Genomic DNA, 26165 nt, shown 5'->3' with positions numbered 1-26165 from the left:
TTATGTAAATTAACATAATGTTGAACACAAACTCAAGCCTTAAAATCTCTTAAACAAGCTTCATATACGTAATCATGCTGTTGCAATGAAGGTAGATAACTTCAAGTCCAAAACTCTTTACAGTAATCTTTCAAAATTAACATAGACTGCAAAAAATTAAGGTTTAGATAGAACGATCACTCGTTGCAACCTCTATAGCTCAGCGAAGATATAAGCATTGCGACAATTGTACAGACTTTATTCAGAACTTTTAGTAAAAGATAGGAAACGTGCGGGCTTGACATCGTCACGCTGAAACTCTGTGGTTTAAGTTCGTCGAGTCCTGAAGAATGTGCATCATGTTCCTTACATATATATGGTTTCTTAATGTATATGTCAAAGTCAAGGTTTGCTTTCAAAATTGATGTCCCGATTTTTAGATTATTACTGTCCATGATTTTGACTTGTTGCAAATCTGTCTGACATTTCCACTACTTACTTGTACATTTCGGCCTAGATAATTGTCAATTACCGTGAAAGACAGACATGATTCAGTGACGTTTTTAGGGCATGATGATATGTGATATACTCGCACAAATAAAAGTTTCGGACATTTGAACGACAACAAGGAGTTTGCGACACTGTGCCTCGCCTCATTACGACAAACACCGCCTTTAAAAGTAACTACTGTAGACCGCGAAAATAAGTCAGGAAATTACGTCATCGAATTATTAGGTTGTCATTTTAAGCAGTAGGAGAGAGGTGATTTGACGCCATAAATTATTGAACAACTCAGGCCGAGGCGTGACATCGATTTCTGGTTCACAGTGCGTTAAATGAATTAATAAAAATTAATGAGCACAGTTGGCGGCTTTCCTTGCGTGTCGTAGAATATGCCATCACCAGATTAGATTCACTCATTTCATGAAGTTAGGGCATATAGGTTATGACAGATGGTCACTACATATCTTGTCGAAGTTAACAGTTGATTGATAAGTACGCTAATATATTTGTCATAGCTGGCTGAGTCTTTTCCACAACTGTACAATGATAAACTTTCAACCGGGACGCTCTGTTGGACTCTTCAACAAAGGAAACTCAGGCAGTGTTCGTGACTAAATATAACACGCCTCTGTTATTCTAGTTCTGAACAAGATTTGGAGATGTTTGATCAGCAACGATTTTAGATTTCTCTCAGCTACTTTCGCTATGCAGACATTGGACATCATTTTGACTTATCTTCAAGGTTAATTAGGCTACCTTTGCTGATAATATTACTTGTCAATACGCTATCACACATTGACTTTAAAAACCCTTTCAACGCCAAAGTCTATTTTTGTCCCTACATAAAATAAACCCATGTCAATTTTTCTCAGATTTTTGCCAAAATTTTTAGAAAAAACTGTAGCCAATGAAATTGTCCATTTTGTCCAAAATTATCAAAAACTTACAGAAGAATTCATAAAACTTGGTAAAATTTTGCACTAAAATTTTGACGGGAGAAAATAACAGCGCTGAAAGGGTTAAGTTGAGGTATTGCCTTGCCCCCCGGCGCTGAAAGAGACCGAATCTAGTCAGCGTCCCGCTGCTTTCGTAAATCATGTGAAAAAAAATTACGCGTTGATAAATACCCAGTTATATCAGGGATTTACATTCGGTATTTAAAAGGATGATTCTACGATTTCAAACCCAACGCTTGAATAAAAACTTGTAAAAAGTTCCAAATACATACAATATGGATAATCTCACCCGTTTTCATATTACAAAGACACAAGCATTACTTAGAATTTTCGTCAAGGGTGCTGAACCTAATGCCGAAAATAGGTCAATCTTAGAGTCCTTTCATGATTTTACGGGAATGCTCTGAAACATTAATTGCTAATGTATACAGGGTTTAATTTTTATAATTAACATATTTAAATATTTTAAGAGCGACAATACTTTTCAAAATTATAAGACGGCAGAGAATTTTCATTTTGACCACGAATAAAAATCACGAAGTGTATGGACGTTTGAAAATAATTTGACCCAATGCGAACATTCGTCCGTTTAAGTTTTTTCAGCCTGGGGCTTGCATCTTAATCCCCGGCATAAGTAAATGTTTTGAAATTCACTCACCTTGCTCTCACAGAGAATCCTCTTTCTTGGTCAGATGTGCAGGAAAAAAAGAAGGTGGAAGAAACTGTAGGTCAAAAGCAATCAACTACATCAGGCGAGTTCAACAGAATTGCTGATGATACATGAATCTTATTGTGACCTTTAGCAACAGTTAACAACATGTCCGTAACTTTTGGGCGATTCTAAAATCTCTTGTAGGGTAGGAACAGAAATCTAAAGTCGGCTCCACTATGAACCGTGACGTATAAGAGAACTGCAGATTTCCTCTTGGACCAGACGACCAGGAAAAATAAGTACAAATGTTCTATTAGTGATTATACTAACTGATTGCCTGTCGATGATTTAATTAAATACCAGATGACACCACTTTTAGTGGACCCCTGTAAATATTGGTATGTACCGACAGATATGGAATAGTATGTCTCAGTCGAAAACGAGCTGCACTTCATATCAAAGGATACGGTCATAATTCTTGTGACATTGAAAGTGATCAAGACTTTTCCGGATTGGTGAGTTTACATATTGATCCAACGTGTCGCCTACATTATCCGTAAACGAATGTCAAATTAATGCAAAGGATTAGGACGATGTCATTCACTGCCCTGTAAACACTTTTTTATTAGTTTACAAAACCCTTGCTGATTTTATTGTTGACCCTTTCATAGTTGTCCCACATGTACGGTCACCAATGTCAAGGTTTCACTTTTTTATTTTTGATTTACAGGTACACGTGAATATGCTGCATCAAGTTTTGAATTTCTCAATAAATGACTCATCGCTTTACATCGCCTTGATCATGAAACTTAAGTGACCTGTTTTGTCGACACAAAACCGAATTACAAAGACTTTAAACTTTGTTTGCTGGGGATTTCGCTGGTTCTGCAAATAAAAACTGTACTTACAAAAATACAAATTTTCGTACGTTGTTAATTTAGAGAGAATGACTATAATTGTTGTGTAATTTTTGTTCTTTTTTATTAAGGAAAAGTCATTATTTTTACTGGCTCTTGTAAAAGAGCCGATAAAATTAACTAGGAATCCTTGATTTAAGGTCCTTGAATATCACTGTAACTCTGGCAGAGGCATGTATGGTACACAACAGTAGCAACTTGAACTTGGTGACTGATGACAACACCGATCATTGTATAACTCTATTTATCGCATGAAACTTTCCTAATCGTAGTAATGACAGCGAAAGGCTTTTGATTCGGTATATAGCGTGTTAAAAAGTCTGTGATATCACTGTACATCGAATGTACTCTTGTCTTGATGTAAACAAGCACAGCGTACAAATCGAATACGCTGAGTATTGTTGTATCTTAAATAGTCCTGTTAAAATTAGAGAAATGTTGTCGGCTCACAAAGTTAAATGCGTGTTTGATGGCAATGCCCCGGGGGGTATTTGAAGGATTTTGAAATTCTTGAATTTGGTATATTTCACTTGCGACTGCAAGCATTTGAAATAAGTCGGAGCCAATTGATGTAAACTGAATAACAAGCATCAAAATTTACTGATTCATCCATGGCTATTTGTCGGCAGTCGACATACAGGTTTACTAGCGAAAATATAATAATCTGTAACCCTAAAATGCCGTGTACTTCGACAGCATTCCCAGCAAAATAGTAGCATGCTTTATCTTTCACATCGTCTTACGACATGTGATACTGCGAACGTCTACGGTAACGTTAAACAGGCCGTCAGTTACATAGAGATCTACAGTTCCAGGGCTTCACTTCGCGACAGTGATATTGATTTCACACATAAATAACATTCTTTGGTAAACATCACATGTTGCAAGGTCAACAATCAACATCCAGTCAATGTAAATTTCAGATATCTCTTATCATGATGAACTTGCCATGAACTCGTTCAATTTAATATTCGAATAGGTGTACAATTTCAAATTCGCATTGCATTGAGTTTTAGATCCAAGTTTCTCTGTATCGTTTACCTAAACTTATTCTTGACTCGGGCGTTATCATTTAATGAACTCATTACAGTCGGCATAGATTGTATATCTCAAGTGACATTATCACTTGTTTCAGTATCTTTCAGTGTATACGTGCTTTGACCTATTAATACTAGTATCACATTGTTGTGACAGAACTTCGAAAATTTAAAATCAAGATGTAGCGTTCGTTGAATCATGCTTGATAGCGTTCATTCGGGGCTGCTAGTAAGCAAACTGGTTTGCAGTTTGTATTTTTTGTATTTATTTATTTGATGGGGAATCGAAAATCGACTGAAAATCCTGAACTTGGTAAGTGACAAGTGTGATAACGACATTTGAACTTTAAGAGTGTTCTGTGTGTAGAGCATGCCGATCCAAAAAAGACTTAAGCTTAAGGCATTGGTGTATATATAATGTTTTATCTCAGTCTTAATAGACAATGCATTGAGGACATATTACGAACAAGAAAATTAGCCAGCTGCATTGGGTAATCAAAGTTATGAACCTCGTACTCGTAAGCGACAATTATTGCAGAATTCGTTGACAATAATCCGATACTCATAGATGATGACACGATCTTCTTGTAAATCTTAAACATAAATCTTTATGAGTTGGTCAGTGCCTGCTGTGACATGTATACGTCCTTCAGTCATTCGACGCTGGGACAGATAAGCTTATTGATGATAACAACAGTCATCGGCGTATCATGTCATTTCCAGTCGAGTTTGTTTTTAAATCCCTTGAAAATCCAAACAAGCATTCTTTCAAGAGAAATGAAAGCACTTGTCTGATATCGATAATGCTGGCTTATCTTCATAGACGTTTGTCAGGGCAGAGGAAGTCTTTGTTTGCAGGGACATGATTAATGTCAGCGAGAGAGAGAAGGCATCACATTCATTCATGTAAACATCGGATGATTCTCTACTTGATCACAAATCCGTTAGAAGATCGACCTACATATCAACAAATTAACAAAAGGGATTCGACTTTGCATGTTTTATGAAAATCAACTCAAAGACGGTCGCTGGGGAAAAGGTCAATGACTCCAATAGTAAGGCTGTAAATTCAAATGAAATGAGTGAGACCAAGTACTGGTATCGACGATGATGTACAACGCGCTGACAAGCAGCATGGAAGGTATACTTGTACTGTTACTGTACTCGGTAAAAGTTTTATAAATCATAATACGTTTATTCAGATCAACTTGGTTAAATTTTCTAATGGTTAGTATATCTCAAATAAACATTCGATAGACTTATATAATAACCGTATGAAGGTTCTGAAACATACCTAACATGAATTACACCGACATGTCGTAAATACACACTTGAACATGATAATTTGCACAGACTTGACCTGATGGACAAAGTGTTTGAGACAGTGGCATGTGTCATGGTGATCCTCTGGGTACCTTGGTTATAATTGACGTTGATTTTGAATGCCTTGGCCTTTGAGGGTTAAACGACTTGGCTATGTCATTTCGCGCCCAGTTCCCTGGTCGATTAATGTCGCACTGTCGTAAATTAAAATCGACCTCACCTATAAACGAGGGCAGTGCACAATGCATGGCATCAAGAATATTCGGATTATTTAGCGAGCAAACAGCGTTCCAAATACTGTTCGTAATTTGCCCATTTCTTGATAACTAACGAAAGCCACTCACTTGCAAAGTATTTAAAGACTTTATAGAGTACTGATATATTCATGACGGCTGTGTGGTCAACGCCCCTAAGTCGTTACATGCATAGCTTTTAATGTATTTCTGTCTGCCATGTACAGCATCATGGCAGTTCTACTACCGTGGTCACGTTGACACGTCCCATGTTCAACTCGACAACAAAATGTTTAGGTATTTGATATCCACCCTTGTCACCGACGGCTTGATTACATATGGTACACAAGGCTTTGAGTCTGCAATACTGAGCCTCTTTATTTCAACATACTCTTTTGAGAAGAATAGGAAAATTATCTATTTTATAAAACAAAACAATCGCTGAAAATATATTAAAACAAAAAACAACTATTGCTCCTGTGAACACTGTAAAACATATATTACATCACGTGTAGCTGCTTTAATTGTAGATAGGAGAGCAACATTTCCAGGAAGCTAAATTTACCAGTGTTCGACGTCAAGTTGAGCTCCTGTGCTCGGAAATGTAAGTGTACATTCTCACATCGGTCTCGGATGTATAATAATCTTCAGACAAATAACATACATTGTAAAAATATATCGGTTGATTTTGTATGAAAGTTTACATTCGTTAGCGTAAATCACATAATCTCCAGTATATAGCTTCCGCGACTTGAAATTCCAGAAAAAGATGAACAGTTTTTACAGTATGGCCACTAGGGGCGCCCTTTGGCACGAATTTCTATCACGCCAGCAAATGACATGGCACTTTCATTGAACATGTTATCAAGTACAATGCATTCGCAGTCCATTAGGGACTGGTCAGTTTCTTCGGCCTGGGGGGCGGGGATTCATGGGGGGGGGGGGGTCACCCTGTTTTTGACTTTGGTGATAGGGGGGTCACCATGTTTTTGAAATGCCCAATAGGGGGGGTCAGTGTGTTTTGAATTTCGACACAGGCTCATCATTGCCTAAAATGCATCGTGTCAGCCACAAATTTCATCCAGTTGCATTTTTCGGCGCGCCCTTCGGGCGCGTAACTTTAATAATCAGACATATTTTTCAGCATGCCCAACTTTAACATATCAGGCATACATATATCAGAGATATATGTATGTTCAATATTTTTCAGCATGCTCTTCGAGCGCATTACTTTAATATATCAGACATTTTTCAGCACACCCTTCCTGTTCATTACTTTAATATACAAGACATATATATCAGAGATATCAGGATGTTTCATATTTTTCTCCGCGCCCTTCGGGCGCCATACTTTAATAAATCAGAGATATATGCCAGAGATATCTTGATGTTTGCTAAGTGAAAGTGTACTATTATGAAATCTGCATTTCATATGAAAAGCATGACAAATTCCTGATACTTTTCTGTTCTCTCTTTGAGAATTCAGTATGAGAAAGCAACATGCACAAATATCAATGTTACAAGAAAAGGTCATCTCAGACTCTGCACACATCAGATTTGGCTAAAATGCCTCTCTATTGTTCCTCAGGAGATTTAATTGGATGGCTGGCAAGTCTTAACACCCATCAAAGTTTTTGATTTACTGCTTTTTCCTGTTTGATATTAATGATTGACATCCATTTCTGTACAACACTTCAGGACATCTGGTTAAGCATAGAAAGTGTGAAATACATTCACAGCTCATTCAAAATGTACTGTATTCAAACTTTAAGATTGACACTTTGAAATTCCTATCTTACAACTGACATGCCAACAATTTCATTAAAACAAAGAATGACAGTTAAAATATAAATGTATGTAAAATATATATATATATTACATATATATATATATATATATATATATATATATATGACAGTTAAAATATAAATGTATGTAAAATATATATATATATTACATATATACATGAATATTGTTATGTAGGTCATTCCCCCCACACACTCATCATGACCTGAGTTCAATTAGTCTAGAACATTCTCAAGGTCACTGCCCTTGATGACCTCACAACCTTGAATTCAATTAGTCATGTTTGGAATGTTCTGGAAAGTTGATTAGTTGTGTAAGGGAGATAATTTTAGAACAGTAATTAGCATGTCAATAAAAGTTCTAGATTGTTCTTATATGCCTTTATAAAAGGGACGTGCACAGCTTCCAGTCAGACTTTTGGGATCGTGTCTCTTGTGTGTTACTAAACTCCAGCAGTAGTCATTCTCAAGACTTTTCAAGACCTTCACTGTCAACGCTGGATTTATACTGTGGACTTTGTGCAACTACAAGCCTGCAAGCCGAAGGACTGTTCATTCATCCGACTGACTGTTACAACTCTGAGACTGGAGCTTTGCCGTCCCAGCTGAGATAAGTAGTCTGTACACTTTTAAAGCTTGTATTTTATCCCTGACTTAGCAATTAGTTTTATTTTTGTAATAAATTTTGTTTAAACGTAAACTGCTGAGTTCACCCTTTTTGTTCGTATCCTCTGCACGTAACAAAATTGGGGGCTTGTCCGGGATACGAATATTTTGAGCCGTTTGACAACATTTTGCCTGCCTTTTCAAAACTACTGTATACTGTGAACTCAGCGAAATTCAATCATGGCGGAATTCAAGCCAGACGAATTTATGGATGACCTTGATCAGGACACATTTAATTCCCTCAGAAAAGACAACCTCATAGCACTGGCCAATTTCCTTAAAGTAGATGTCAAAAGATCTATGCGCAAGCGAGAAATACAGTTCAAGATTGCAAAACATTTAGTTAATTCTGGCCATTTTGAGGAGTCTGCCTTAAAAGATTATGAGCCTGAGTCTTCCTTCGAACTCAAAAATTGGAATTAGAAATACAGGCAGATTTCGAGCTAAAAAAATTGGCATTAGAAAAAGAAAAAGAATTACAAATGAAAGAAAAGAATTACAAATGGAAAAGGAGAGACAGGCATTAGAAAAAGAAAAAATACAAATGCAGTTAGAAATGGAAGAAAGACAGAAAGAGAGGGAATTGGAAATGAAAGAAAAAGAATTGCAAATGGAAGAAAGACAAAGGGAGAAAGAAAGAGAGGAAAAAGAAAAGGAAAGAGAATTAGCAGAACACCGACTGCAGTTAGAAATGAGACGTTTAGAGCTTGGACAGTCAGGAAAATTCTTCCCTTCAGACAAGTTTGACATCACTAAGCATTTCAGGTTAGTTCCCCCTTTCCAAGAAAAGGATGTTGATAAATATTTCCTTCATTTTGAGAAAATTGCTCAGAGTCTGGATTGGCCTAAGGAGTCCTGGTCTATGCTTTTGCAGAGTGCTTTGGTGGGTAAAGCCAGAGAAATTTACATTCAGTTGTCAGTAGAGCAGGCTTCAAATTATGATTCTGTGAAGGAATTAATTCTCAAGGGCTATGAGTTGGTGCCTGAAGCTTATCGTCAGAAATTTAGGGATTGTGAGAAGGTGAAGGATCAAACTTATGTTGAATTTGCTCGAACAAAAGAACAACTGTTTGATCGTTGGTGTTCTTCGGAAAAGGTCAGTCAGAATTATGACAAATACGACAGCTTGTTTTGATTGAAGAATTTAAGAGGTGCATTCGGAGTGACATCAAGACGTTTATCAATGAACAAAAGGCAGATACATTGGAGGTTGCTGCACGTTTGGCCGATGATTATTCATTGACCCACAAATCTTCATTTCTCAGCAAACCATCCCAGTCCTTTTCTACAGAAACAATGTAGGTAAATTTAACTCCTCCTTTTCATCCAAGAATTTCTCAAAGGACAGTAGGAAATCAAATGACAACAGTTCACAGAGTTCAAGTAACACTCCACATCATCAGATCCCAAGTCTCAATCTCCTTCTGACAAACAGTTTGGTACACTTTCTTGTAATTATTGTAAGAAAGACGGCCATTTAATGTCAGATTGTTTCAAATTGAAAAGAAAACGTGAAGGTCAAAGTGGTCAAAGTGGATCTAAGCCAACCGGCTTTATTTCTTCATCAACTCAATTAGAGTCTAATAATGTGTGCAACACATTTTCTGAGGTTAAACCCCTCTTATCCCCAATTAATGAGGTCAAGGTCAATTCTTCTCAAGATAGCATTATGGGTATTTTCGAACCATTTATTCATGATGGTTTATATCACTTTCTAGTGATTTTTCTTCCGCTACCCCTGTCAAAATTTTAAGAGATACCGGGGCTTCCCAGTCTCTTTTGTTGGCAGATACCCTGCCGTTTTCTGAAAAGTCATTTTCAGGTTCTAAAGTTCTTATTAAGGGGGTAGATTGCAATGACTTTATTCCTGTTCCTCTCCATAATGTCTATTTGTCTTCGGACTTTGTTTCTGGACCTGTGACTTTAGGTATTAGGCCTTTTTTGCCTTTTGAAGGGATTCACCTTCTTCTTGGAAACGACCTTGCTGGGGACAAGGTCATTACTAATCCACTTGTGACTGATAATCCTACTTTAGATCAGGATCCAGAGCCAATTGAACAAGAGATACCCGATTTATTTCCTTCATGTGCTATTACTCAAGCCATGTCAAAGAAAACTTCCGAGAATCAAAATACTCTCAAAAATAATGTCACAGATGTTGACTTAAATGACACCTTTCTCAGTCAGGTGTTTGACACGGATCATTCCGTTATCCCTCGTGGATTTGCAACTTCCAGTAAAACTGCTGACCAAAGTCAGACATTTTCTAGATCAAATCTCATTGCAGAACAACACAAAGACCCAGAATTTTGTCTTTGTTTGACAGGGTAGATGATGAAGATAAAACTTCAGATAGCTCTGTTTCCTATTATACAAAATCTGGTATTCTCATGCGTAAATGGAGACCTCCAGACGTTTTGGTTGATGACGATTGGGCTATAAAACATCAAATTGTGGTTCCAAACCCTACCGTGCTGAAATATTGCGCCTGGCCCATGAAACGCCCTGGGCTGGTCATTTGGGAGTAAGGAAAACTTATCATAAAATTCTCAGTCACTTTTATTGGCCTAATCTCAGGCAGGATGTAACACATTTCTGTAAAACTTGTCACACATGTCAAATGGTAGGAAAGCCAAATCAGACCATTCCAAAGGCCCCTTTACAGCCAATTCCTGCATTTCAAGAACCATTTAGTAGGATACTCATAGACTGTGTTGGGCCCCTACCAAAACAAGATCAGAAAATGAGTACATGTTGACAATAATGTGTACATCAACTCGGTTCCCAGAAGCCATACCACTGAGAAATATAAAGACAAAGACTATAGTGAGAGCTTTAGTCAAATTTTTCACTTTATTTGGCATCCCTAAATGCGTCCAGTCTGATCAAGGCTCCAACTTTATGTCTGGTATTTTTCAACAAGTAATGGATCAGCTAGGCATTAAACAGTATAGGTCATCCGCCTATCATCCAGAAAGTCAGGGTGCTCTTGAGCGATTTCATCAAACTTTGAAAACATGATTAGGACCTACTGTTTTGACACAGAGAAGCAGTGGGATGAAGGAATTCATTTTTGCTCTTTGCTGTTAGAGAGTCAATTCAAGAGTCTCTTGGTTTTAGCCCATTTGAGCTTGTATTTGGACATACAGTCCGTGGCCCACTTAAGCTCGTTAAAGAGAAATTCCTATCAGACGATGATGATTGTCTGAATATTTTGCAATATGTGTCAGATTTTCGTACGAAACTCTCTAAAGCATGTGAATTAGCCAGAGAAAATCTTGAGTCATCTCAGCAGTCAATGAAAACCAAATATGATAAAAGCACCTCAAAACGGAAGTTTGAACCAGGTCAAAAAGTTCTTGTTCTACTTCCAATTCCTGGCAAACCACTCCATGCTCGTTACTTTGGGCCATACCTAATTGATAAGAAATTGAGTGATTTAAATTACATCATAATAACACCTGACAGGCGAAAACAAAAACAGCTATGTCACATAAATATGCTTAAGCCATATTTTGATAGGGATAATCCTACTATAACTCAGCCTGTCAGTGCAGTCAGTTCAAACCATTATGAAGATAGTGATACTGAAACTGACTTGAGTGATAATACTCTAAACTCAAAGCTGGGCTCGGTCAAGCTTCAGAACTCAGAAATCCTGGAGAAGCTGGAGTCTACAAAGTTGGCACACCTCCAGCCAGAACAACAACAACAGCTGAAAGAACCAATCCATGAACATTTGTTCCAAGACATTCCAACGAGGACAAACATCACCTATCACAACGAAGATGTCTGCGACAGTAATCCAGTGGAACAACATCCAACAAAAGCGAAATATCTCCAGGAAGAAGTCAAATACCTGCTGGACAATGACTTTATTGAACCCAGTAAAAGTAACTGGAGTTCGCCGTGCATACTTGTTCCCAAATCAGACCACAGTTATCGTATGTGCACGGACTTTAGGAAGGTCAACACTTTAACAAAGACAGACACTTTCCCAATCCCGAGGATTGATGACTGCATCGACCGAGTGGAAAAGCCAAGTATGTGACAAAATTTGACCTACTGAAGGGATTTTGGCAAGTCCCTCTGACGGATCGTGCTCGTGAAATATCCGCCTTTGTTACACCAGACGGATTGTTCCAGTACAAGGTGATGCCATTCGGAATGAAGAACTCTCCGGCAACGTTCCAACGGATGATCAACGACGTCATATCCGGGCTAGACGGGTGTGCAGCTTACGTTGACGACGTCGTCCTGTATAGTGACACCTGGGAGGAACACATCAAGCTCATGCGGAAGTTCTTTGAGAGACTGAGCAAAGCAATGTTGACTGTCAACCTTGCCAAATCTGAGTTTGGTTGGGCAAGGGTAACTTACCTCGGACTACTGTAGGACAGGGTGAGGTAAAACCTGTTGATGCCAAAATCAGTGCCATTTCAAGTTTTCCCATACCAAACTGCAAACGACAACTGATGCGCTTTCTCGGTATGGCTGGTTACTACAGAAAATTCTGTCCAAATTTCTCCACAATTACTGAGCCTTTGACTAACTTACTTAAAAAGAAAGTAAAGTTTGTTTGGTCAGAGCATGCCAACAGGCATTTGATACACTTAAAGCCATACTGCAAAGTGCCCCAGTGTTGTCTGCACCAGATTTCACTTTGCCATTCAAATTAGCTGTAGATGCTAGTGATACGGCTGCTGGTGCTGTTTTATTGCAAGAGGATAGTCATGGTATAGATCATCCTGTTTGCTATTTTCACGCAAATTTAACAAATCTCAGAGAAACTACTCTACAATTGAAAAAGAGTGTTTATCTTTGATATTAGCTTTACAGCATTTTGAAGTTTATGTTACTTCTTCAAATCAGCCAATAGTGGTTCATATTGATCACAACCCTCTTGTTTTTCTGCAGAAATTTAAAGGCAAAAATCAGAGATTGCTAAGATGGAGTTTAATGTTACAGGAGTTTAATCTTGACATTAGACATATCAAAGGCAGAGACAATTTAATTGCAGACTGTCTCTCTCGTATTTAGAGTTTATTGTTGTTCACTTTCAAGAAATTTTATTGTTGTTCACTTTCAAGAAACTTTACTTTAGAGTAAAACAAAATTTGAGTACTTAAATCCTTTTCAAGATTACATTTGTAAAAGAAAGATTTTTCTTTGAAAAATTTTCTTTTTTGAAGAGGGGGTGTGTTATGTAGGTCATTCCCCCCACACACTCATCATGACCTGAGTTCAATTAGTCTAGAACATTCTCAAGGTCACTGCCCTTGATGACCTCACAACCTTGAATTCAATTAGTCATGTTTGGAATGTTCTGGAAAGTTGATTAGTTGTGTAAGGGAGATAATTTTAGAACAGTAATTAGCATGTCAATAAAAGTTCTAGATTGTTCTTATATGCCTTTATAAAAGGGACGTGCACAGCTTCCAGTCAGACTTTTGGGATCGTGTCTCTTGTGTGTTACTAAACTCCAGCAGTAGTCATTCTCAAGACTTTTCAAGACCTTCACTGTCAACGCTGGATTTATACTGTGGACTTTGTGCAACTACAAGCCTGCAAGCCGAAGGACTGTTCATTCATCCGACTGACTGTTACAACTCTGAGACTGGAGCTTTGCCGTCCCAGCTGAGATAAGTAGTCTGTACACTTTTAAAGCTTGTACTCTATCCCTGACTTAGCAATTAGTTTTATTTTTGTAATAAATTTTGTTTAAACGTAAACTGCTGAGTTCACCCTTTTTGTTCGTATCCTCTGCATGTAACAATATATATATATATATATATATATATATATATATATATATATATATATATATATTACAGTATTATATTATTACATATTACAGACGTCGCGTGCGGGGGGTCACCCTGTTTTCAAAATTTGGAATAGGGGGGTCAGCCACTTTTTGGCGTCGTCAAAAAATAATCCACCGCCCCCCCCCCCCCCGGCCGAAGAAACTGACCAGTCCCTTACCAGTTTTCACTTCCATTTCACCATATCAACAGAGACAAGTATACGCTCTAATGTCACCACGTAACTGTTATCGAGCCCTGCTGCCATGTGAACTTGAGTGTTATTAGAGTTCATAACAGATGAAAATGCATGGAATAATAAAACATCAAATAGATCTACTATCTCAACATACAATTATGATTCTATTTACAAGCCACCATGAAGAGTGTTGATTACACGGTCTATTCAAATTTGTTACAGATTTGTTACAGATGACCATACATCGGAAAGTTAAGTACCAACATTGTTCAAAGCATTAACACACGATTGGAACTAATTTGGGATAATTTGATCTTCATATTTTTCAAATTTCACAGAAGTGTTAGATGCCCGATATCTGAATGTTGCCATATTACAAATCACTTATAAAAACAAGTGTATAACTTAAAAATAAAAGCAGAGGAGCTTCCATTTGCGGATGAAACGGGCTTTAGTTCACCATCCAATTATCCCAAATTAGTTCCAATCGTGTTCAAAGCATTAGCACAATCCATTACACGTTCCAATGTGCGCCACGCTTTCTGGTTATAAGTCGGATATTTTACAGATTGTGATAGTCTTCGAGCCAAGTATTATAATATCAGTTATCTACATGGTATATAATTCTCTGGAACGACTCAGAAAATTTTCATTTATGTGAGGTGTTTTTGCTTTTCACCAGATCGTTTAGAGATGAGGCACTCCATATCTAATGCCAAACTCTGTCAATATTTTGGGTTCACCCAAAGCAGAACACACTTAAAATATTATGGACTCGGAGATAATGAGTTTATGACTCTTGCGTCTGTGTAGTGTATAGAGTGGGAGCGAGCTGAGGAGGCAACGAGATTTGCCTCGCTCTATCGTTGTTGATTACTGACTGCACAGATGAGTAGCCTTGATTAGCGCGCCCTCTAACACTTACCGTATCACCGTGCTGATAGCTTTACATGGGGCGTAACCTGGGGAGCGGTGAACAGTAACTTGCGGAATGAAAGGTCGCGTATTTGCATGACAAAAGACATTGCTCGAGTTATTCAATTGCCTGTGTTGTTTATTGACGCCAATTCTAACATTTTTTCACCCTCATTTTATTTGAAGAGTGGCTTTTGTGTTCCCCATATACTGAAAGAATTTGCTGGTTGTGTGTTTACTAAGTTTTGTTCCTTCTAGCAAAGGATTGAGATTGGGATGAAAATTTCGACGTGGAGACGAATGTCGACGGATTGAAAACCGCTACAGCGACAACAAACATGACAAGTCAACTGAACACTCCAAGGGACTCTTTCAACGCCAGAAGTCCTCGCGAAGACAAAAACAGTGAGTTAATATTAAGTGTATGCTTCACGACTACCTCTACTTTCTGTTGCTAACAAAGCTCAAACGGTGCCATGGACAGACGTTGCTATGACGACGTCGTCGGTAAACGTTGAGTGCGATCAGTGATTCGATAGGTCGATTCACTGACGAAGATTGTGAAAGCTATTATCGCTGTTTGTTTTACTTGGACCTGATCATGGTGATTTGTGGTTGATGGTGCTTCATAGTATACCGTTTTTTCAAATCATGACACGTATGGAATTACTATTGTCACTGGTTCATATAGAATATAATTCCGACTTTGACAAAGACAAAGAACTGCATACAAGCTTGGCAGATAATTCCTATCTTATTGTTCCTAGTTATGGCTTTTTCAGTGTGATCAAAATATCGTAAACTTTACAATATTTTAGGGCATTATTTAAACAAATGTAACTATACTTACTGTATGCACACTATTTCAGGTCCATAATTCGTGTTGTCAGAACCAACAAAACACGTACAGTTATAATAATTCAATTTAAATCGAGAGAAACATGTTGTTAAAGACATCAGCTCGATAAGAATCGTTGAAACTTCCTACGGTCGAATATGGTCTTTTATCGCATAACGCAAAATTGACCGGGTTTATTAGACTGTGGTAAAATTACATCAATATCCTATTCCTAATATTTCATTTAAATGCATCAAACTGTAGCATAGTTTTACAAAGCTCGGTGACGTCACCATTCACGAATTCTATAAACGTTACGGTTGAATTCCATTGAATTGGGTCATGTGGCTGATATTTGATTAAATACTTTGGCTTTGCTATGATGGATGAATGGAATGTGCCTGGGGCAAATCCTGACAAATAGCGTAACCATGCAACTTCAATATAGCAATGCTAGCGGTTCATGTTTTCAAATTGAGCAAGACATGGTAGGTTGGCCGCGGAACTTATCTTTATACCCAAGACTGAATGCGCACAATGGTTTAGTACCGTCTTGTTGTCACAAGAAATCTTCCGCACAAAGGACTTTTTTCTTCATTCCTTTTAAGTTCGATCATTGTGCTGTTGTTGTGCTTTCAATAGTCAACGCAGCTCGCACGTAATGTAATTTATCATCCTCTATGCCACTGCTGGTGAAACGTTTGTTTGTGAAGACAATTTCTCGATTCCTTTTTCTAGATCCGACGGAGAGCATAGGGTGACATTTTCCACACTTAAAAACGATAGTACGTCCTAATATTCACGCAGAGGGTGCTCTTCTCACTTCCTTTTCGTTTTCGACAAAAATAATGTACTTCCAGTCCATCGTTTTGCGACTAAATCATCAAATGTACGCAAATATTCGCAACTTTTTCACATTCTTGTTTTTTTATCTGTTTTCGCAATGGTTAATTGATACCAGATGAATTTCCTGTAGAAAGGAATTCCAACCCATATTAACCATGAATGAATACACATGTCGTTTATTATTTGTTGTACCGTGACGAAATAAAGGCTGATATTGAGGTGTCGCGTCAGTAAAAACTGCAAATCAACACTACAAGATACTCTGGAAATTATTCTCTTCTTTCTTCAACATTTTTGTACTTTTTGCATCGCCATCTGAATGTCAGAAATGTTAATGATCCATGTCTGATTCGATCTATAAAATTGTCAATAATTCAATCCACGGATGTATTTAGATCTATTCAACATCGTTCAGAAATAACCACACTAAGCTCATTTACATTGACGTGGTTAGTGTACGTGTCGCGTAGAATGAAAGGCATTATGTCATACCATTCGACGTTTTTATTTCAATAAAATGGAAACATCATATAGTCCTAAGTCGGTTGATTTCTTTCCGAATGTTACATTTCGGATTGATTCTTCATGGAACCTTATCGAAGGGTAACTGTACAGGGTGTTTGAGTCGTATGAATAGCTTACTTGCTTGCTTACTTGCTTGCGTTCACTCACCGCATAACTTAAGCCGGACCATACCATCCTTAATGAGGGGTGATAATCCAGCTCGTAGGGGCCGTTTCGGTGAAAACGGGATCGAAACGTTACAAAATAACCGCAACATACATGCTCACACGACACAGAGATATTCCTATCGTAAAGAAGTACGTCCATGTTTAAAATGATCGCATTAACATTACGGGAGTTAAAAATGCCCCGTGAAATAGAACTGGAAAAGGGTTTTCGCTGAACGACTATTGTTTTAAGGAACATATAAGATGAAATTCTGTTCGTAACACATCCAAGCTGAGAGTGTTACAAACAATAAAATTGCTGTAAAAAGGTTTTTGTTAGAAAAAGATTATCTATGGATTCAGACGCTGCAAAAGTCGTTTAATTTTTAAATAAAGACAAGAATACAACAAACAATACACAGGCTCTGACTAAAAAAACATTACGACTAAACAAAGATTAATATTTTTGTTGCTGAGATCGAGACAGCTTTCCATTGACACACTCGCTCTAAATTCGACAAACGACCGTTTACCCAACGAAAAGTAAGTACCTTGTTTGATTGAGCATTCTTTGTCAGGTTATTGACCAAACCACTTTTCGAGGGCGTTGCCTACGTTCAAGGCTATCCTAGATTCTAACAAAAGTCTCATGTCACTCAACTTGCACTGGCACTATTTATAGCAAGATTGTTGCAAAACAGCTGCACGCACTACTCGGAGTCAGGTACCGCGACGAACGATCTTGTGCACCTGTTTACCTAACAGTATAGGGACGGGCAGAACTTGGTCAGAGTCTGGGAGAGGACTGTTTGACAAGGAGCATAGATAGCCTTATCGTTTCTCGTGTCAATAGTTCATTATCATTGTCAGAGCTATGTTAAGAATATTTCTTACCTTTGGTTTGAGCGATGGCAGACCAACAAGACGTTAAATTGTCCGCTACTTCGATTGTCACAATTCACTGTACATGTTGTAGACAATCAAAAGTTTTCAGCGCAATGGAATCACTCTGCGCCAAACCTAATGCATATGTGATCAGTGACACACGGTGTATATGTAGCTCTGAATGGAATCTAGTTTGCTTAGGCTAAGTCCAAACTTATGACAGACATTCGCAGCTAAATGGTTGTTTTAAGAAAGCACACTTTCTTAAATGGATAATTTACTTTTCGGATGAATAACAAAGGACCTTCGTAATGTTTGGTGCCAGCATTGCTCTAATTACCTGCGTCGTGTAATGCCGTGGGGTACTTATCGAATATCTATACATATCCACACTGTCTTTCGTTTCTTCCTTTGTTTATCTATAGCTTACGCTAAATCCATTCGCAAGAGGTGGTCAAATACATTACAAGTAATGCTTCATTCAAGGTCAGGCCAAAGTCGTGAAAGAAAAGAACTTGTCGTCACACTTTGACGAATGTGATTTCAACTGTTGTCTTATAATCAAAAATAGAACCAATCCCCACTTTATAGACTTTATAGCTTGTTGCACCAGATAACTTGATTATCTCGATGTCGATGGAATGTAGACTAACTTGCTGTAATCTATATAACTATATGGGTAATTGAAGTACATGATAATGAAAACGTGATTTCAATACAGCTTTCAAAGATTTGTAAGATTTTCAGGGTTTGAAATTCTATATCGAAGACGGTTTCTGCTTTCAGACAGTGTGCAAGTGAAAAATATCATTATACGATCATGGCTCCGTCAACATTAGGAATTTATCTAAGCCTAGATTGAGTACACTGTTCGTATCGACCGACACGCCATGACCAAAAGCAAGTGCAGCAGACGGATCCATTCATTGAAAAAGCTATTCCGGGAGCAATTTTTGAGGGCAGGGGAAATTTTAAATTTTGCTGGGGCAGGGGACATATTTTTAGGTGGCAGGCGAGCAAATTTTAGTTTGTTTGTTTGTTTGTTTGTTTTTTGTCGGGTAGGGCAGATATCGATTGATTGTCCCGGGGACAAGGCTCAGCGAAAACGAGGAGAGAGGGGAAGCTACAGGGGAAGTTGAGCCATGGTGTTTCCGGAAGAAGGCCACTCAGTGTAGTATGTGTCTGCATGGGAATGTTAAGTTTCAGGGGGATTTTTTTTTATTTTTTCACTGGGCAGGGGAAAATCGACAGGTTTTTTCATCTCAGGGTAGGGTAGCTTCATGTCTGCAGGGGAAATGGAATGACAAATATTGAGGGGAATTTTTCGAGGGCAGGGGAAATCGGCAAGTTTTTTTCGCAACAGGGCAGGGGAGCTTTAAAATTGACAGGGGGAGGGGAAACAGCCAAAAATAAGTGGGAATTGGGTGAAATAAAGTTTGTGTGCGGGAGGGTTAAGTCGAAAAATTTCCAGTTGGAGGGCTAATTATGAACAGCTAATTAATTACCCTCATGACTTAAAATTAGTCACTTCACATTACTTGTCATGCACAATATATCTTGTCGTAGTAAAGACCCCTTTAAAATTGCATTGTTCGTTGGCTGCACCTGCAAAAGGCCCATATAGAGAAAAAAACTTAGGATTCAAAGGTTGTTGTTAGGTCATCAAATTCACTATCGGACGAAAAACGGATCTCTCAAGTGTAGCCAATTTGTGGAAATGGCGCCTTAATCAAAACTTACAGATTAAGTTAGAAAGTCTGAACTGTCGAGAGCGAAATCGACCGCGGCACTTTGGAGCAGTAACCGAATATCCTAATTGATCTAAAGTGGTGCTTACAGCCGACAGCCTAGTGCGATATCTTTGGTGGTTGGGTGAAAGCATTACGATCTAGTCTCTCCTTGCGTTTGGATTCTTTTCACAGTATATGTACGTTAGTCTTTATATCTGTTTTCCTAATTATTGTACATATCTATATATTATTTTTTCTCTAACAGGCACACAGATACTACTCACTCATGTGACTCAAAAACTCCGTTTTGATACATTACTACGGTACAAATGTAACACAGTGAGGTGCTAATTAAACCAACAGTTGACTGCCAACTCATCGTGCCTTGCATTCATCTCCTCTAGGTTCGTCACAGATCTCAAACGAAGTCCAGTTTTCAGTACTTGTAAAACACTAATGGACGACAGTACAGGACAAAGTATTAATCTCGCATTTCCGTAGAAAACTTCAGTCGATTACAGTGACAAATAATGTATTTGTGTGATAGTAAGGTTACTCCAGTCATAGCTCTCAAAACTAGTGATTTCGAAGCATCTTCACCATGAATGCATAAAATTGATGTCAACATAACATTTCAAACATTGAGCCGGTCCGTCTCCTCTTCCACAATATTTACTCGTGGGGGCGCTATTCTGATTACGCCATTAGTACTACATCCCTGGGCAACGAGGGATCACAACACAAAAATGTCAATTCTTCAGTATCTTCTGGCCGGATTGAACATCTTTCGCTGGTGACGAATTCAAAAACTCTTTGTGAACACAAAGAAGTACAGGCACTTCAAGGGTAGCTCTGAAAGCCCAGAAAGGTCAGAGAGACCTACATTCTCTCACATAAGGTAGGCTTTGATCTGAACAATGCTGTAAAAATAACGGTGTTACTTTAAATGCCACTCGACTCTTACAAGCAGTCAGCCGTATTCATTTAAACCAATCGGTGACCACCAGCTGACCTATCAGCATTAGACATGCAAACAACGGCAAAAGATTAGCAATTCGCATGCTTTGATATTATCTCTCAGATAGAGACGCGGCTGTAGAATGAATTTTCGCAGTTACAAGCACTTTTAAAACTGATCAGAGCGGTGTCGCTGGTCCCGTTATTTCGTCTCATTGTATTGCAAAATGTCCAGGTTTTGAATTTGGAGACAGCTACTAGTCTTGAGTAAATCATTTAGCGTGTGTTCACTGATTGCTATCAAGTAGCACTAGGTACATACAATTGCATAACCAACGAATTGTCTATCTTACTTTTTTGTGGACAATTGCCATCCGAACGTGATTGGAAAAACTGAACAGTGGGCTGAAGGCCGTAAGACGAGACAACGTCGAGTCAGTCCATTAAACATTTTACACAAAGACATTGTTGTATTTAACAATGACATCATCGTTTGAACAATAAGCCAAAAAATTTACGACTTAGCTAGAGACTGTATGTTGAAAAGGCAGTGCTGGTTTACGATATGCAGTGGTCAGTTTGACCATGGCAGTAGCATGGAGAGATCTCCCTATCTACCTCCATGGTTTGGTCGTGGAGCTGAGTAACAAACTAGACAAAATAGCGCCTTGGTGAACAGGCTATCAGATTTACGTATTTGAAATTTAAATTCATCGGGCTGTTCGTCATATCTATACATTCTGGCGAAAACATCACTCGCTGGAGGCTCACACGGTGTTAGCAGTTGGATATTTTACATCAGTCGTAAAATGAACAATTGAATAATAGAATAAGAGGTGTGACGGACACGACATTCGTCTTAGTGTAGTCAGAGCCTTAGTGGAACAGTTTTTGAACTAAATAATGGCTGTGTGTCTCTTTCTGTAAGTCTGTATAAGTGGTGTAATATCAACATCTTTAATCTGGAAGCGGTGAAGATTTGTATATTTTGAGATCATTTCTGAGTCTGGTAAAGGTTACCCTGCATCCCGAGTCTTTAGATTTAAAATCAAGTCGAATAGTTGTTACATCAGAGACGGCATTAAATGTTAGCCTATAGTAATCAGTATGATGATTGTTGACAAGATCAGATATCCTTGTAAATCTAAAATACACAACACTATCTTGACACAGGGCTTGCCGTATATCTGAATAGATATCTACGTCGGTGTGTTCTACAACCACACAGTGATTGTGGCAGGAGTGCTATATGTCAACGAGTGGGTGATCCGTTGTGCCAATCTCTTGACGCGAAAAGTAATCGGCAAATTCAAAAAGAAATATGTACTAAGGCCAGAGAAAAAAAAAATCTTGTTCATCGGATTTTTTGGACCAAGTCTCTGGAGCGGCGAGCGAAATTTTTTTTTTTTTTTTTTTTTTTTTAGGCCGAAGGTAAACGCGGTTCTCTGGCATTTTTGCACAGATGCAGACAAGGCAAGATAATTGTTTCCCTTTTTACCAGAAATGTCTCAGACAAGAAACACTGATACTGATAACTGAATTCAATACTATATTTCCCAACAATAACATAGGCCATTACATTCACAGTTAGTGTTTGCACAACATATTCTGAGTATTCTTGACCGCGGACATCCGGGAACTTGTGAGATTTTTACGTCATTTTTGCATCACACTGCCGTGAGAACAAAATATTGAAGTGTGAATTTTTCAACCTTTACACCAGTATTCAAAGTTTCAAACATTATGTCAATGATAAACACTAAGTTCTGTCCTTTGTCACATAATTTCTGCATTGTTCACTGTCCTGTATAGTCAAATCCCAATTCACCTCACTCGCTAGCAATAGGTGAAAGTGACGTCACTCCGCCGTCAAGAATTTCAACATTCTCTCAGAATAAAACTGAAATGTACAGCAAATTACTGAAATCCAACAATTCAGTATTGTCCTTTAATATTGTCCTGGTGGGACCTAGCATCTGAGTTTTTTCATTTTACTTTGGCCCCATGTTTTGGCCTCTTTACCACTGTCTCTACACATTTTACACAATGGTCTAACAACACTGTACTGTGATCGGAGTGAAGTTACATAGTCATCTTTCAGATCGTACTTTAACATCGACGCAACCATGTGTTTTGTCATTACCGTAAATTTTTATACTTTCGATGCAATTTTCATTCAATCGGACGCACCGTCCATCTGCTGTCACGATCTTGTTGAACAAATCGCCAAACGTAATATCAGGACAAACACTGAATAGCGTCTTTGGAACTAACTGTTGGCCATCACGTCGAATGTTGGCGATCAAATTAATACTCACGATGTGACATGTACTAACCTTTACAAAACGAGGAAATTTCTGGCCAAATCGACCCACTTTGCGTCGTGATTCGCCAAATTCAGACGTCACAACAACGTGTTGGCGGTCAACTACGTCGGAAGTCTCATTCAAAATCCCGTGCCCGCGAAAACCCGACAAAGTGTAGGGCGCCACCAGCGGCAGTACTAAAAATATTTGTAATGCGGAAGTAAGAATTTGCCGCGATCAAAAAAAAAAAAAATTCCAAATACGCCAAAGTAGAAGCGGCGATTCCGATGAACAATTTATTTTTTCTTCCTGGCCTAACCAGAGGTTGCCCGTCTTCTCTTTTCCAAGTTGCCCATCGTTAAAAACTATTTTCCTGTCAGCTAATAGCGAAAGATAATACTTACCAGTTACCTTTGCACGGAAAACCCTCACACAATCATTTTTTAGCACACGAACACCTTCGTTAGCAGCACATGACGGTACAATAGAAAGTGAACTGTACGAGAATAAAAGCAAGGAGTGTGACAGCACCTCAGAAAAGTGTTGAAGTATACATGTGGATCATGCTTATTTCACTTAGCGTTATTTCTTGGGTAGCTTTTCTACCAGCCCTCTCCCTCCCATATGTATAATTATATTCAATTTCAATTCAATATTACAATTTCGTCAAAAGCTGAGCCAAGAAGAGGACTTGTTAGCTGCAGGAAATTTTAGTGTATAACATTTGTACGATCTCTTGTCTGTAAGACTTGTTCCTACAAGGCGCACTCCTATGAATCGCACTAGTTCCGTAAGCTTATAGCATGATTATTAAAAACGATTTTTTTGTCACAGATTTCTGAGTGATATTTATTAACCATCACTGGCTTCATTGAATGTCCGTCTCCTTTATGTTATAAACATTTCAGACATGCAGCTGTATATGTCCCATATTGTTGACCCGTACGACGGTACAATCCAAAGTGCGGACGACCAAAAGATATGCCAACGCCTGTTGGTGTCCTTTTGGTCTGACCGACTCATTTCCATTTTTTTTCCATTTTTCAGAAAATCCGACTTCGTTGGAAGAGGACATCGAACACTTCAAAAATTCCTTCGCCGACTTGGAAAATTTCCAAGATAAATTAAATGACGACGCGAAACAGCCACAACCAGTGAAACATAGTGCCGAATCGCCGCGTGCGGGCGCTGAGAGCGAAATGACAGCGAGGACAGACGAAAATATTATCTCGGAGAAGCAACTCCGTAAAAACAACGCCCATCTAAATGAACTGCGCCCTCTGCTAGTTGAATATCCGAGAAAGTTGGAGGAACTGAAAAGAGTGGTACACACCATAAAAATTCGTCATGTTGCTGAAATAAGCAAACTCAAGCGAAGATTCAAAGAAGAACTTGACCGGAAAGTTCAAGATGCAAGAGACGAAGAAAGGGAGAGAATGAGAAAGGAGATGGAAGACTTAAGGAACGAAACAGAGAAAAATAAAGTGAAATGGATGAACGCAACGAGTAAACTGAAAGCTGAAAGTAATAAGTAAGTAAAGATAACGTGCTGTCAGGGATGACCTGGCTGAATATGCTGGTACTTTGTAATGCCGGTGTACTTTTAAGAACAAAAACATGTCTGTTTTCTTAAAAACAATTATGAAAATATGAAAGGCTACAGCGATAGTCCCTTTAAGAGCTGACGTAATTTACACAAAAGGCAGATTGAGATTCAGCCAGAAATTTGTTGATACCACAGAGATTGGCACGGTGAAATAATAATGATTCCTATATATATTGAGAGGTTTCTTGAATTAAAATTGTTTGTTGCTTATTTTCCAGACTAGAAAGGGCACAGGAGCGTCTTAACAGGGCAGAGAACCAGACTCAAGGAAACAGAATGGAGCTACTACGCTCCGTTGATCTACTCAAGAAGGAAGTGCAACGAACTCACCGGGATCTGATCACAAGTGAACGTGAGAAACGACTTGAGAGAATCAGAGCTGATAAAGCGGAAGACGAAGTCAAGAAACTTCAGAGTAAACTCGAGATATTTACAAAGGGCAGACTGCACAACAGAGCCGTGGCAGCAGAAGAGCGAGTTGTCGATGTAGAGCATAAGTATGAAGTTCTAGAATGGAAATTTAGATCAGTTGTCAATGTAGTCAATGACCTGTACAGACAAAATACGCCAGCGAGTTTTGATGAAGTAAACACCCTCCAAGATTTACTGGACACTAGCAGCGAGGGTTATAGTCGTTTCCCGGACATAACTGAGTCACAACGACCGACTGCAGGACACGACCGGAAGAAAACTAGGAGACGACGAGCAAGAACGCCAGAGTCGGTCAAATTGCCGGAAATTGCCGGGGCCACATCTGAATACGATAAAGATATTGTGGAGGGAAAAGACGGCGACGAGAAACCGAAAACACCAGACGCCGACACAGAAAGTACAAAAGCTTCTTCCCGACCTCAAAGCCAAAAGTCGAACACAGAAAGCGATAAGGGGTCAACAGAAGGTAAGACTGTGACTGATGGAAAAGGAGGGTCAGGCGATGATGTTACCAAGGAAACTGAAAACCCTGATGAAGACAATAACGGTGCCACCAAAGAAAATATTTTCCTGACAGAAACCAGGGGCGAGTCGAGAGAAAGACAGCTCGCTGAGAAAAATTCTTCGCTGTCAGAAACAAGCCCTGGAGCCGAAGCTAAAACCGATGAGAACACAGCAAAGGAGAACGACGCTGGGAAAGAAAAACAGAATGACGCTGACGGCGAAGACTCAGACAAAGAAGAATACGAGAGACAATTGGCAGCTTTGAAAAAGAAAAGAAACATGAAGAAGAAAAAATAGAAGTGTACATTGATTCTAAACCTGGTTTATGCTGTATTTTACTTTGTGCTGCATCATGTATATTAATTTACAAATAATAGGAGAATTGTTTTCATATAAATAC

The 26165-nt window shown here is 38.6% G+C and overlaps 2 protein-coding genes across 6 annotated transcripts in view; one reads left to right on the top strand and one right to left on the bottom strand.

Annotated features, from left to right (window-relative positions):
* LOC139136648 (polyamine-transporting ATPase 13A3-like) overlaps positions 1-18367 on the bottom strand; it is an 84937-nt gene extending 66570 nt beyond the window's left edge. For 2 of the 5 annotated variants that reach the window (XM_070704424.1, XM_070704426.1), the window contains exon 1: positions 2098-2228. The gene's annotated coding sequence lies outside the window, so the exon portion shown is untranslated. Of the gene's footprint in view, positions 1-2097; positions 2229-18239 lie in introns of those variants that run through there. The other 3 variants (XM_070704422.1, XM_070704423.1, XM_070704419.1) reach the window with 3 other exon arrangements.
* LOC139136649 (dynein regulatory complex subunit 4-like) lies at positions 15158-26165 on the top strand. The gene is made up of 3 exons (XM_070704427.1): positions 15158-15395; positions 24271-24754; positions 25048-26165. Exons 1-3 carry the CDS (start codon positions 15329-15331, stop codon positions 26060-26062), a joined length of 1566 nt encoding a protein of 521 aa, XP_070560528.1. The 5' UTR covers positions 15158-15328; the 3' UTR covers positions 26063-26165.

This window comes from Ptychodera flava, chromosome 7 (genome assembly GCF_041260155.1).
Source record: "Ptychodera flava strain L36383 chromosome 7, AS_Pfla_20210202, whole genome shotgun sequence".
NCBI classification, from domain to species: domain Eukaryota; kingdom Metazoa; phylum Hemichordata; class Enteropneusta; family Ptychoderidae; genus Ptychodera; species Ptychodera flava.
This window is presented reverse-complemented; position numbering and strand designations above follow the sequence as displayed.

Excerpts from the sequence above, each read along its gene's own strand:
- LOC139136649 (XM_070704427.1), top strand. The coding sequence starts at position 15,329 with ATGACAAGTCAACTGAACACTCCAAGGGACTCTTTCAACGCCAGAAGT. Across the intron at positions 15,396-24,270 it reads TCCTCGCGAAGACAAAAACA|AAAATCCGACTTCGTTGGAA; the intron begins GTGAGTTAATAT and ends TCCATTTTTCAG. Across the intron at positions 24,755-25,047 it reads CTGAAAGCTGAAAGTAATAA|ACTAGAAAGGGCACAGGAGC; the intron begins GTAAGTAAAGAT and ends CTTATTTTCCAG.